Source organism: Diadema setosum, chromosome 4, assembly GCF_964275005.1.
Source record: "Diadema setosum chromosome 4, eeDiaSeto1, whole genome shotgun sequence".
In the NCBI taxonomy this organism is placed as follows: Eukaryota; Metazoa; Echinodermata; class Echinoidea; order Diadematoida; family Diadematidae; genus Diadema; species Diadema setosum.
Window position 1 is genome coordinate 21,126,078 of NC_092688.1, and position 15,082 is coordinate 21,141,159.

A 15,082-nucleotide genomic window follows, 5' to 3' on the forward strand; every position below is an offset into this window, starting at 1 on the left:
AGGTAGTCCAATGAGCAGAAGGCATGGACATTTGAAACAGTTTTTGCAAGTTGTTTACTTTGTGTGCGGAATGTAGGTTTGTAAAGTTTTTGCCCGAGGCGGCATTTACAAAATCTGGGCAATGCGCACTTTACAACATCATGTAGCAAAATCGTGTATAGCTACGAAATGTTGTATATAATTTATATTGCCAATAGTATACTCTTCATGATTGTGGTGCAGTGGATAAGACTCTTGATTTTGAAAAGGATGTCTCTAATTCGAATCCTGCCAAGCGCTTCATCCTTCAAATTGGGACAGAAGTTTTTATCCTCCCTCCCTCTCGACTCAGATTTAAACATATCTTACTTGCAATGCTGACATTGATAAAAGTGGCAGAGCCCTGAAAGCAGGAACAGTGCTACCATTGGTAATTAAGGTCGTGTTATTACAATAATATAAAATATACCTCATACACTTGGGCACCGCGGACAGGCAGAAGTTGATACAAGGAAGCGGCACTCTTTTCGCGAGATGACACAGAAATGTTGAGGTCAGGCTGTTGTGACAAAAAAAAGTGTATTAGTATAAGCAAAGCGGTACTACAGTAGCCTACTAGGTGCCTATAGTATCCCCATGGTATTAGCAGTAATAGATAGAAACGTTGCGCCATATTTCACTCTATGGATATCAAAGTTCAAAGTTCAAATTTATTTTGATTTCCATCAAATAAACAGTGAGAATTATATACAATGTATAAGAAGAGCATACTGCAAAAACGTATATTAACCCCCCCCCCAAAAAAAATGTGGTAATGACTAACAAAATGAAGAAAACACAATTGTATTTTTTTAAAGATACACTGAATTATACATACAAATATATTATATCCATATCACGCAATAATCAAATGACAAAGCAATCCGATGTCCCTACTGAGCGATAGCGGCTGTTCACTGTGTATCAATCGGGCCCACCTGACGCATGCTAAGCTGGTCCAAGACCATGAGGTAAAACTTGAAGAAAAAGCTCAGAGTCAGGGACTTTCTGTACGTCTCCATTCCCCCTGGGGCGCCCGCTGGGAGAGGTAGATCTCTCTCTAGAGCTGACAGAGCGCTCTCTAGCGTGCTACTGTCCCATGATCTGAAAAAAAAAAATGAATACCTATATGACGACCTGACATTTGCTCCGGTCTTATTTTCTCCTAGGACCTGGGGTTAGATGTGAGGCATGGGAGCAATCGTCGCAAGAGCAAAATGTCATAGAACCATAGATATGACAAGAAGAATGTATCAGCTGGAACATTAAGAATTTTACAGGACTTTATCTAACACACTTTATTCTGTTAAACTTCACTTACGTCAAAAAATGTGACAATAAAGTCTCACTTATACGATTTCTGTTCTTAAATGTATACAAGAGGGCTCAAATATAAAAACCTGAAATATAAGAATAAGTGGTCACTTGTTCGTTTGCTTCGCCCTATTTCGACATGGTTTGACCATAACAATGGGTGGAAGCATCGGTCATAGACCAAGAGGAATGAATGTCTATACGAGGAATTAACTCACTTTCCTTTCAAGTTAGCCATAGTCTGGAGAGCCATCACTGTGGTAGCGGCCATTCCACCGAACGCTAAGGTGACGTCTTCGATGACTGGGGTGTCAGCCTCCACTCCGAAGAGAACCCTCATCCCGGCATTGACCACTGCGATGTCGTCCTCTCGACGAGGCGACTGCTTGAAGGCGAAGACGTACTCGTTCTGAGAATGGAAGGGAGGAAGGAAAGAATAAAGAAATGAATGAAGGAAGGAAGGAAGGAAAGAAGGAAGGGGCACTTCACTCGTTAGATCCTAAAGTATGATCTATTTTGCAGTCACACCACCTGCGAGAACATAAGATTTAATGTTCAATATTCACATCAAAATTAACATCATTTGAAAACACCTCTGACCATGTGACGCAGCAGAAGGCACAAGAAGCTGGAAATATTGTCGGGATGGGAAAATATTACACTTGTACTACCCATATCTTCAACACTTTCATATCAATGTTAGATGACCAAACTCCCAAATGATGTGGCAGAAATCCCCACATTCTAATTATCTACATTTCTGAAAATTTTCTCGGATCTAATTTGTGAATCCCCCTCCTAAACTGACAGGAAACCACAATCATATTTCGAGCATAGGGCATAGACCAAGTTAGTAAAGGCTTTATAATGCTGCAGGATTTTGTGGAAATAAAGTTGTTGTTGTGTGTGTGTGTTTTAAGTGACCTGAGACCAAGTCACACCTGGCGAGTGAAGGGGATGGTAATGCTCCGGAGAATCTCGTCCGGCATCAAGATGTTCTTGCGGTAGCCCGTGAAGAAATCCTCGTCCATCGTCACAAAACGAGAACCTGTCAGAAGAAGTAAAATATCGTATTTATTCCTTTCTTGATAAGTCCCTGACATGAACGGAGCTAACAACTCATGGACGTGACCTGTCCGGACGACGGACAATCACCCTGTATAGAGCCGTTGATAGTTCCTTGTGCAATTCTTCAGGTTAGCAGTTTGGCTGGATAACTCAACAATCCTCACATTTTCATGTTTCAACACAGAACGTTTACAGCCATATCATTTCGTCAATCTGGCAGTCTTACATCACACACTATACACATATTGCAGGTGCTATACTCTTCAAACCAGCAATTGGGAGAATATATGCCTTAAAACTCGTCCGACTAAATGTCTGACATATTCTCGCTCAGTTATTTGTTTCTTTGTATTGTTTAGTCTGCGCCGTCGTGGGAGCGCGTGTTTCATTTGGTTGCTTAAAAAATCCATTGATTCAATTTAGCTTGACATGTAACATCATCCTTTATATTATTCCATGTGGGGTTCCCTGGGATTGGGCCCTTTTAAACACACAGATAAGACTTGTACTTACCAACAACAACAACCCAAAAAAAAATGCATGATGTAATTCATCATAAAACATAAACACAATAAACTTAATAAACTTGTTATTTCGTAGAATGTTTCCCTCAGTATATAAAATTGCAAACAATGTTTATTACTGTATCTCGCTTATCTTTATACTTGACAAGAGTGGCGCAGACACGTGTGAGCGTGACTATTGGCTAATAAATTCATGTTTTCAATGTTTTGCAAAGCAAGTAATACATAATTTACATGAATGAAGCACGCAACAGAACTTTTTCATTCATCACGTGTCTTTCTGGCTTCTCTCCCGATGCATGTCACATCTTTCTCACATCTTTCTTACGTCACATGATCTTTCTCACCGTTGGACTGTGATACCAGCTCCACAGTGCACTTTGCAGCCATGAAGATTGGATTGAGGTCGGACACTGGACTCCCAGTCACAATATTCCCACCGACAGCCTTTCACACAGTAAAACATTTCGATAGAGAACGTGACAACCTTTGAAATGCTGACAACATTATATTTTGGAGCAATTTAAAAAAGTGGCGTCTTCAAGAGCTATAGCAAGTATCAGGCACGTGCATAGGTGAAAGAGCTGACTCAACATTGACCTATCCCTTTTAGCATATTGGGATATAAAACTGTAGCAGGTTTGGGTCCAATTCTGAACTGTTTTCCTCCTCGAAAACACGTCATTGTCTAGAAGGAATAATCAAAGGGCAATTTAATCTAAAATTAACCATAGCACCTAAATTTACAAAACATGACTATCATGAAATGACATCATCATAAGCAACAGCAGCAACAACATAAAACAAACAACCCCCCCCCAAAAAAAAAAAAACAAAAAAAAAACAAAACAAAAACCGGTTGGCCCCACTAACAACACGTAATAATATAGTATTCATGTCGAAATCAGCTGCAACGTGATTATGACATCTGACAGCATTTAGCGTCTTTATCACTAATATTCAAGGACAAATTATTTTAATGACATTAAGTATTCACGTGTAAAATATCCTCTGTAGAAATAAAATGTCAATATAATGACTGCGAGATGAAACTCAAACTCACCGCCATGTTTCTGATCTGGGCACCAGCAAACCATCGGAGCATTTCCACGATAGCTGAGAAAACCCGGGTTTTGTGTTCTACGCAAAGAACTTTACTTTCAAATTGCTGAAGTAACAAATATTTAGGGTATCGGGACCAGGAATTCAAGAGGGCGTTATTGAAGGACGCATTAGGCATCTGCTATATTCCAAACGTCCGAAGAAAATCGTTTTGTACGCTGAATATTCGAAATTGATCACAATAACCTCAATATCAGTTCTTCTCTTGATTCGGCCGTTGTTTCTGTCTGGTTTGAACAGCGTATAGCACATATGCAATCTTTACAACAGAATGTTCACGCAATACGCGCCTGCGACCCATATTTGATTCATAATTAACCAGATTCACATTGTCTTATTTTCGTACTGATGATGTTAGACATTATCACGCCATCCAACAGCGCATATTGAATTCCGGGTCCGTCTGTCCGTGGGTCTTTAAAGAACAAGTCTACCTTCATATACATGTGGACTGAGTGAATGCAACGATATTAGCAGAAAACATCAGTGAAAGTTTGGGAAAAATCGGACAATCCGTTCAAAAGTTATAAATTTTTAAAGTATCTGAGCAGTCACTGCTGTATGAGAAGACTACATAGTGCATGATGTTATATGCGTACAACGATATAAAGAAAATAAAAAAAGAGAATTTCACAAAACTTCACTTTTTGAATAAAGTGCACATTTCTTCGACTTGTTACTGACATATGTTAAGGGTAATATTCTTCCCCCTGCCTTCTGAAAGAGAGAAGTCAAGTGTTCTTTTGTTATGCGAGAAAAGTGAAAATATGTTGAATTTTCTTCATTCTTTCTTTATATCGTTGCACACAATCATGTGACATCACAAGCTATAGTAGTCTTCTCATCCAGCCTTGAGTGAGCAGAAACTTCAAAAATTCATAACTTTTGAACGGATTGTCCGATTTTCCTCAAACTCTCACTGATGTGTTCTACTAATATTGCTGCATTCACCCAACCCTCATATCTAGGCAATTCACGTCGCCACAAAATACCTGTCTGTATAACTACTCCTCTCAGGAACTACTACTATCATCATTACTACATGCACTATCGCTATTTGAACACCATTACCGTGCTTACTTTCTTAGGGCCTATTACAGTTTATGTACATTGTATTCTATATATTCATACCTTTTTCTGTCTCCTCTTTGAGTAGAACTACTAGTACCAGTTGTTTTTTATGCACTTGTAAAGCTGTTTAGTTTCTTCTGCCACTCTTTGTCAGCAGATGACGTGTAAGCTGTATTGAAGGCAAAGCGAGTTTATGTTGCGATGCAATCATACATTTGAATTCACACTGATCCTATCCTTAGACTCCCGATGCGATTATATAAAGAAACGTACAAGTAGAACAAGGGCAAGAAAGTGTAGGTGAAGGAGACCTTTGCCTATGAGGAATTCACCCCCAGATTTATTGCAAGAACTACAAACTGCAAGTGTTTCAGAAAAATGGTGTCTGAACAATGATGTCTGTTCAGACACCTCTTCTCTTGATACGTGTGATATGATGGTCTGAATCACGATATTTCATTTCCTGTTTTTCAAAATACTTTGTTTGAAACATTATGATGTATCATGTGAACATATTATGTTTGATGTAGAATAATAAATATCCCAGTGGGAAAAAAATTGCACCCTACAAACAAAACAAAACAAAAAACAAAACAAGACAAATCAAAACAAAAACAAATCAAAAAACAAAACAAAACGAAACAAAATCCCATTTTCAGGTGCGAGTTTCTTCACTTTGTCTCCCTCTACAAATCAAATTTGTTAATTTACAGATCAGCAGTTGCGATCTTAACAAGTTTAATTTGTAGAGGGAGACAAAGTGAAGAAACTCGCACCTGAACCTTCACCCCTCTGAATAATATCTTTCTTTCAAAAAATCCCATTTTGTTTGTAGGGAGAATGACTATATCGCATAAAGAACCTGGAAGGTCTGAGGTGAGGGTCTTGAGGAATTGCTCCAGCCTAGAAAGGATGACCGACGACCCCACCACGATCCCGTCATCGGTGACCTCCATAGCAGTCAGCTCCGGTACGTGGGTCACGCAGATTAGGACTGGGTACAGTTGATTGCCGAACCTCATCTCAATACCTGTCGAAGGAGATTTCAGTAGCAACACTATGTGCGTCTGCTGCCAGAAAACTGATAGATTCATGGGTAGATTGTTTTGTGCTCACGAATGTAAGATGTAATCGCTGTTATATATGCATACCATAATAAATACATATTGATATGAAATGAGTGAGAACCCCCCCCCCCCCCCAGGTTTCTCCATGATGGATGTAACAGATCTATGTGCATTTTCTCTTCATCTCTTTTTCTGCAAATACGATGTAACTCCAATCCAGTAGTCTTAGTAATTCTGCTACGAACATGGCCTGTAAAAATCGTGAATATGCCCTAATCCAGTAGTATTCGTAGTTAGGCTACCAACATGGTCTATGCAAATTGTGTAACTATATCAAAGTGAAGGGGTACCAATCTCAGTGTTTCCCGCCACAAGACGAGCATATGGGAACCTGGCCTTCAAGGCTAGTACTTCGGCGAGGCTGGTTGGTCGGTACCACGTGACGCGCTCACCCCGGAACGTCAGAGATTGCGGAGGTTGGCTCGAAGCGAGCTGAAAAGACAAAATCATCCCGGACCAATATTGATTATACTAAATTTGGGAAGCACCTAGTAATATTCAATGGGTAATCATGTCAACAGTACCACAGCTTTCCCTTAAACGTGTTCCCTTCTGTTAAAATTGATGGATTCAAAATACTCAATTCAAATATGCCAGCCAAAACACTAACTTCATCGTTTCCGAACAACAATTCAAAGCGCGACAGGCACGACAGGGGTCCACACTATCAAGATTATGTAATGAATATACTAGGGCACTCCGATGTATCTTCTGCAACACAATCTAACCTCTTCAATGGGAATAATTTCGTATCAACTGATTCATGCTCTTAAGTATATAGAGGCTTCCGATGTTCCCTTCGATGTTGAGCTACAGTGATGCAACTTAAGGTGTCATTATAGTGTTCACTTATCAGCTTTCGTATGTAAAATCATCTTGGTCGTACGTCAGGAAAAAATGATATTGCCATGTAACATTTTTTACATTACTTCTTTTTTTTTTTTTTACAAGAGCTGTGGGAATTCAAGCTTAAACGATTTTAATACAAACCCCAAAAACATTCTTGCTGATGTGGTTCAGTTTAATGTCTACATAATTATATGGAATAGAGTATTTCTACAAAGAGATAGTGATTCAGCTTCCCATCCAAGTGACGGCATGCTGGGTTCCATGATAGCATAGCGATTACAAAAGGGGTTATGTTCGTTATTCCGAAGGTTCATTAACCCGAAATGAAATCAGGAACACACAAATTCCGTATAACACCCATAGATTTTCGTTAATTCGAAATTGAAAAGGGGTACGTTAATCCAAACAATTGTCAACGGATTTGTGGCATTATTTCCAAGGCTCGCAATTCCGAAAACGATATAAAGTTCGTTATTCCGAAGTTTCGTTAATCCGGAAATGAAGACAGGTTTGTTATACCGAGGGTTCATTATTCCGAAGGTTTGTAAATCCGAAAAATAAATCAGATTCTTTAATCCGAAAATGAAGAGAAGTTGCGTTCTAATGAACCTTCAGAATTACGAACCTTATTTTCTTTTCGGATTAACAAACCTTTTTTCATTTTAGGAAGTAGGCACCTTTGGAATAGCAAACTTCGAAATAACGAACTGTAACATAAAAAATATTATATATATATATATATATATATATATATATATATATATATATATATATATATATCTTTATCGCCATAACGAACTGTAACATAAAAAATATTATATATATATATATATATATATATATATATATATATATATATATATATATATATCTTTATCGCCATAGAACGGTCCTTACCATTAGTTCTGGCGGGAAGATGATATCTTGGGTTGGTTCATACTCCACAAACTCACTCGCATCAAAGAGCACAGCTGCCTGTTCAGAAGGATGGCATAAAAAAGACAAACGCCTATCAGATATCACTGAATTCTTCGTACAGTAATTGCTCAGTTGTCTCTTGTCCCCCCCCCCCCCCCCGAAAAATAGGATGAAAAAGGGATGAAAAAAGCTACCCCGGTACAGGTTTCATTTTGTTTTTACAGTCGCGGGTTAAATATACTTTCAAAGCTATTGCAGCTCCTTCTATATAGCACTGGGCAGTTCCATAACGAACATTTTGTGTGCACTTATATCTACATTTCACTTGAAACAGCCTTTATACTTGTGACTCTTTGCCACCATGTTAAAAAAAAAAATGCTCTGGATTCATGCTTTGCACCCATAAAGGATTTGATGCCTCAAGGGTTACAGTTGAAATTCCTAACTCTGGGAGATTATTTTTTTATGATCTTACCGCAACGGTGACCCCAAATCATGTCTTTTCTTATCGCGGCCGTTTGCATGTGTATTGATAGCAACAATCAACGATAGTCATGTTATAAAACGATAGACGAACGATGAATAGTATAATTAGTGTATCTCTAGTAACACCCATAAATGAATGGATTTGGTGAATCGTGTTTTAACGAATTCTTTTTAGACCACTACACTTGCACTGGTATACAGGGCCCACTTACGAGCCCTGTTTCATGAAGCTGTTAGTAAAGTTACGCACGACCTTACGAACGACTTATAGATATGGCAAGCCAAGTGGGTTTCCTAGTCATTGTTAATTTCGATAGCTGAAGTTGAAATTTGTACATAATTTATAATGATTATTTTTACATGTTAACACACATTTTCAGTTGAAAGTGTATTTTTGCCACAATGTGGACGAAAATTGACATACAGTCGTACTTTGCTAAAAACGTAAGGAAAAGAAAATGGGACACAAATTGGCACCTTATATTCCAGTCGTTCGTAAAGTCAAGCATAACTTTATGAACAGCCTTGTGAAACAGGGCCCTGGACCTTGTAGATCATAGAGATATTTCGTAGTGGCTCCATGTTCTGACCAGAAAGATATCTACAGCAACATTGATATACAATCTATGATATGCCACGACTGTCTGAATAATAGACTAGCAAACACGCACACTGAAAGATATGGAGGCAGAATCCCCCCCCCCCCCCCCGAACCCACGAAAGTAACGGGCTTTCATAGTTGTTTCTTTCTTTTTTCTTCTTGTTGTGTATATTCTTTTGCCAAATATTTTTATTCAGCTTTATCTACTGCTTATTGTTGTTGTTGTTTTGTGTGTTGTCTCGGGTAAACGACTGCGCCAACCGGCAAACATGGTTGCTCAAAGTTCATTCAGAGTCTCTTTACACTGAATAAACACATACAATTCCCAAAGAAACGTTGCGTATAAGGTAGGTCATTATTTTCATGTCCTCTAGCGGATAGCGTGATTTCAATACGACTCCACCACTCTGTGTTATCAATGGCGATGAGTTATCAAACGTTGCTAGTATAGAGTATGTGATCCCTGCAAGAGTTCAGATGCAATCAATTATTCATCTCACTATGTATGTCCTATTCATAATCCACATTATAATGTTTTGACGCCTCGGAGACCTTCAAGATAGGGACAATGGTTATATCCCATACCAAAAGCAAAATGTTTGTTTCGTGTAGAGGAGATCCGTATGTTAGTTCTTTCTGCGGCAGAAAATGCAAAAACTGGTACTTTATAGTTTGTCAGCATACAAAGGCGGTAGTTGAAACAGTACGTCTACTGTTAGAATAACAAGTTTCAAGTTCCTGGTAGCCATGTTCCTGTGAACTGAGTGGTGCCAGATAGTTCACGGCCGTAGAACACTCTGCCGACCCTGAGAAATTACCTTAAATTAAATGAAAAACTAGACCCTTAGATTATTTAACAGGTATCTGTAAATATTTTGCACTTTTTTCTCTCTTTGCACATTGACAAACTCGCCAGAATTTTAAGAAAGGTTAAACTCCCCTGTGCCTGTGGTCTACAGGCCTACATGACGTGTGTGGGTGTATAATGCGCGTGAACGTATCTTCGTGCTTTATGGTATGGGTATAGTCATTGTGAAAGTGATTCAATTTTACCTTGAAATCTTCAGTGAAGAATGATATCGCTTATTCTTTTCATGTAAACCATGTTAACTGAACTTTAAGGCCTTTAGTACGTCTATAGTACGCAATGTATTTTAGTCTTGATATTCAGAATAAATCACTGAATTCGCTGAGTAGTATGGAAAGTATCTTGATTATTTACACTCACTCTAATCATTATACAGTTGAAGAAAAAAAAACATGTGAAACATGTCTTCCTTCATGTATGTTCTCGTATGAGAGTGTATGTCTACTTCAACGCAGTGATATTTCATTGAAAAGCAGCATTTCTCATTACACTCGAACATGACTCATATCTTGCACACTCATTTTACTTGTGCACTGAATTTATGTCGACATACCGTATTTTCATCCTCTCTGGCCTGGTCTCCGTTTAGGATATTGCTATCTGTCATACACTTTCCTCCGCAGCAGCCATCCTTTGAAACGATAACACGAAAACAGCAAACAACACAAGAATTATTGACCAATATTGAACAAAATGAAATTTTGTCTGATGATGTGAGCAATTTTCCAAAATATCAGTACATGATGCTATGCAGTCATATAAATACCCGTATGTGGTGACTACGCGTTACGTGATCTTGTAACATTGTGTCTTTTAGGTTACCTTCTGATTTGATTCTGGTCTCTGTAATATTCAATATAACTCATGCAATTCTAAAACTTGTCAGCTATTCTTGTATTTCACTGATTTGTATCAAAGGAAGTAGCCATATCTTTCGTAAATCTCAAAAGTAACCATAATCTCTTTTTGTTCATGAAGAAGGTTATTCAAACCCTGTTGAAAACGATGTATCCGAGTACTGACAAGTTGAGATTTACTGCTAAGTTGAATTGTGCCAACTTCATATATAAACGTTGACAGGATAACCACTTTATAAGTCAATCACCACCGATATTTCTGCAAGAATTCTTGTATCTCCACAACCTATACAGACTATTAAAAGTAACTGCTATTACAAAGTGTTCCTTGCTTCTGGTTTTATCTACCTTAGCATGAGTGCATAATTTGAACAATTTAATCATTAAAAGAAAATGATTCTGACAGCATACTGTATGTGTACCTTGTATCAGGTTTAATGTATCGTCAACTTGTATACTATAATGTCTGCTTTGTGTTTCCATTGTAATACAGTGTACGTTGGTATTCTTGAGATACAATCACCACCATCACGGAATTCCCTACCCTAGTGAATGTTTTGAAACCCTGCAGTATGGGTCGGTAACCCGTGCAGCGGCACAGGTTTCCCTCCAATGCGCTGCTTATGTCTTCCATCGTCGGCTGGTGGTTGTTTCTCAGAAGGGCGTACATGGACATCACCATACCAGGGGTGCAGAAGCCACACTGGGATCCGTGCGCCTTGGCGATGCGCTCCTGGGTATCAAAGGGTCAAAGTTCATAAAGGAGGTGCACATCTCAACATGATTATGTCATGAATGACTATGAAGAAGATGCATCTTACAGGCCCGAATTCACGAAGGTGGTACAAATGAAACCATGGTTTAAACCATGGACAAAAACCATGGAGCGCCAAGTGTCGCACGGAATATTTCGTTACGAAATTGGTCATTTCGTCGACAAAATGACCGTTTCGTTAACGAAATTATCATTTCGTGAACGAAATGTTCATTTAATTACAAAATGTTGTCATTTTGTACAAAATAAACATTTTATTGACGAAATTACTGATTTCGTAATGAAATATTCCATGCGACACTTGGCGCTCCATGGTTTTTGTCCATGGTTTAAACCATGGTTTCATTTGTACCACCTTCGTGAATTCGGGCCATAGAGTCTAACGTTAAAAAAACCACCAAACATAATGCTAGTAGGTAGAAAACACAATATGATTCAGTAAAATGTGGGCAAGCATTTTTCCTTCAGGGCTCTGTTTCAGGTGTCGGACTCCACGTAAAGATGAAAAAATGGAGTAAAATACAACAAAACGTTGATAACTTAACATAACAACGAATCAGAATAAGCATCAACGATCATAATACCAAGAACTTTATTTCTGTTCTCTTAACTCTCTTTTCTCTTCGAGTTCCCCCATCCATCATTCATGGGGTAACAGAGCTTTCACCCAGTCTGGCTCTTCTCTCTGGAACTCATCGCCTTTGAAACTCAGAATGGAGACCTCTTTCCCTCTGTTCAAGAAAGAACTCAAAACTTTTTTTTTGTTTTGTTCCAGTAACTGTGTGCTTTCTTTCGATATTCTAGCCTTTTCCTGAATGGAGCAATGTGAGAGGAGGTCTCACCTTTCTGCGCCAGTATAGTGTCACTGTGTGACAGACATTGGCGCATTAAAAGACTCCATTGCTATAATATTTACTGGTGTCATATTTTCTTGCTAACCTGCACAGGATGTAGCTTCGTTGTGACGCTCCCTACACCTTCCACCGTCGTGACGGCAGCCCCGTGAACCGAACAGACGGGGACAAGACAGGCGTTCACCGCTCGATGACTGCATGTAAATGCAACAAGCTTTTACATCACAACTCATATCATATCTCTTTCTCTATCTATCTTTCTATCTATATTTGAATTACATAGATTGCTTATCCACAGTTGGACTATAAGGACATGGTGATTATGTTACACAAGCGTCCGATTTGATTTCATTACACTGTTTCTATAATAGTATTTTTTCTCACTATTGTTGATTACTCTCTGCAATTCAAAAATGCATCGTCTAAATCATTACATTGTACTTTCTTACAAAAAAACACGGTGAATTTTATGATTTTATGTTTTGTTGAAAAATTAATAGACTTTGGAATTTAATTGAATTAAATAACAAGTTTTCACTTCATATTATGGATTGGCGTCTTACGCTGTTGACAACAAAACTGAAGGGAAGGAGAGAGAGAGAGAGAGAGATGGAGAGAGCAAGGGAGTGAGGGAGACGGGGGAGAGGGTTCGGATGGAGTATAATTTTGAGTGTGTGTTAGTGTTTATTGGAATACCTCCTTGTTTCAACTAGCAGCGCGTGGCCTATAGCTGCTAGAGATGAATATAGAATTATAGGGTCTTTAATTTTTCCTACGTGACATGTCCAGTGGTGGAAGAAGAGGAGACCATCACAGTACACGCCCCGCAGCCTCCCTCGGAACAGCTCAGCTTGCTTCCCGTCAGTCGTACTGATGGTATATACATATCGCCGTCAAGGATCGAGAGTTTTAATCTTCTCTGCTACTCTTTTCTTGAGTGGTGATCTATAGATGGTTATAGTTATTTACAGTTATTCCGATGGTTCGTTAGTACTTTGTTACTTCTGTTTTCTCTCAATAACTGTATACTCATTGTACCTATATAGACCCTGTAAATTAAAACATGCATGCAGTGCTGGACATTGATATATCTTTTATAGACATGAATTTCGTGTTAACGTCTCCATTGTTTTCCCCAATTTGAATATAAAGACAATTTATCATCACGGTTTATTTTAAACGGTTTTTTTTTCCCATTTAGTTTTAGTGCTGTTGTAAATGGAATCTTGAGAACATGGAAAAGGATACAGTGTTTCCGCAGGTAGTAAAGGAGGTTCATTTCTGGATCCGGATCACTTTCAACCACCTGTATAGGAGGAAGAGTTGTAACGTGCTTCGATTTCGTAATTAACCCTTTAGTCAGTTTTTAGTAGCTGCCGATGAAACACGTTAAGACAGACACAACGTCGTTTTACACAGGTCTACTAAAATATTACTGTGTTAGCTGTGGAGAACATCACAGGATAATCAGATTTACATCCTCATGTTATGTATAATTGTCATGTAAACTACGACCTAAAGTGGCTTCATCAGCAGGGCTAATTAATGGGAGAGTATCAATGACCAAACGAATATTAGGTATCAATCATTTTCATTTCTCTGTGCAAAACAGTCAGATGCCTTTGACAAAGAGAATACCAATAATCAAACGAATATTAAGTAGCAATCTTTTTCATTTCTCTGTGCAAAACAGTCAGATGCCTTTGACAAAGACTTATCAAAGCCATAACCGAGACACTATTCGAAAGGTTGGCGAGTTCATCACGAAAAAGACCTATTGTAATATGAGACAGACATACCGAGAGAGAGAGAGAGGAAGAGAGAGGGAGAGAGAGAGAGAGAGAGACAGAGACAGAGAGACAGACAAACAGACAGACAGAACCTTTTGTTAAAAATCACACTGTGGGGAAAGAGAATAGTTAGTCTCAAATCTGGTACATTTGCAAGCACACATCTACCAAGCGAACTGTAAACAAGTGGGGAGATATTATTTAAATGATTCAATTACAACAGGCATTGACAAAATTAATGGGTAGGGCCGGCACGGGTGTTAGGCAGCAACAATCAGTCGCCAGAGTATCTCAAAATGAAGTTCAGATAGTTTGCGATTGGCATGCTATCATGCACTTAAAAGATAAGATATTGATCTGTAAGCTGCGATCAACCACTGTAATCATGGTAATACGATGAATGTATATTCCTACCCGCTTTCCGTTGCAGAAGAAGACAAGGTTATCCTTCGTCTCATTCATCATGCTGACCATGCAGTTGTGCGGTCTGAAGAGGAGACTAGCTTGACTCGATGTTTCCCTGATTCTGATGTCAAAACGTATAATAGTGATGTGTTATCAACAAAAATATGTTCATGTTATACGACGTTTCTAATTTCTAAGATTAAAGGGATTGTATAGTATTGGTTGAGATGAGGATTGAGCCTTGAAACTTTTTGCAAGATACTGAAAAGTCATTATGAAATGTTACAGAGCATACAATTCTAATAGGATTTCAAAGTTCATTTGATGAATATCGGATTTGAAATGGCTGAGATGTAAAAAAAAACACAGAAAGTAAAACAAATCGATCTTATAAAAGCTAGGTTCCGCCTTTTATTATAGGATCCTTTGTTTTGG

The 15,082-nt window shown here is 38.5% G+C and overlaps 1 protein-coding gene across 1 annotated transcript in view; it reads right to left on the bottom strand.

The window, feature by feature from the left end:
• The window catches only part of LOC140227699 (xanthine dehydrogenase/oxidase-like), a 33,281-nt gene extending 18,574 nt beyond the window's left edge, over window positions 1-14,707 (bottom strand). Inside the window, exons 1-15 of the mRNA XM_072308113.1 lie at window positions 14,657-14,707; window positions 13,701-13,758; window positions 13,229-13,322; window positions 12,538-12,646; window positions 11,368-11,556; window positions 10,564-10,597; window positions 7,991-8,064; window positions 6,535-6,676; window positions 5,980-6,147; window positions 3,988-4,064; window positions 3,272-3,371; window positions 2,274-2,380; window positions 1,551-1,741; window positions 957-1,122; window positions 449-538 (exon numbers count right to left, since the gene is read on the bottom strand). Coding sequence (XP_072164214.1) covers window positions 449-538; window positions 957-1,122; window positions 1,551-1,741; window positions 2,274-2,380; window positions 3,272-3,371; window positions 3,988-4,064; window positions 5,980-6,147; window positions 6,535-6,676; window positions 7,991-8,064; window positions 10,564-10,597; window positions 11,368-11,556; window positions 12,538-12,646; window positions 13,229-13,322; window positions 13,701-13,758; window positions 14,657-14,707 — 1,650 coding nt within the window. The remainder of the gene's footprint in view (window positions 1-448; window positions 539-956; window positions 1,123-1,550; window positions 1,742-2,273; window positions 2,381-3,271; window positions 3,372-3,987; window positions 4,065-5,979; window positions 6,148-6,534; window positions 6,677-7,990; window positions 8,065-10,563; window positions 10,598-11,367; window positions 11,557-12,537; window positions 12,647-13,228; window positions 13,323-13,700; window positions 13,759-14,656) is intronic.
• Between the last annotated feature and the right edge of the window lie 375 nt (window positions 14,708-15,082).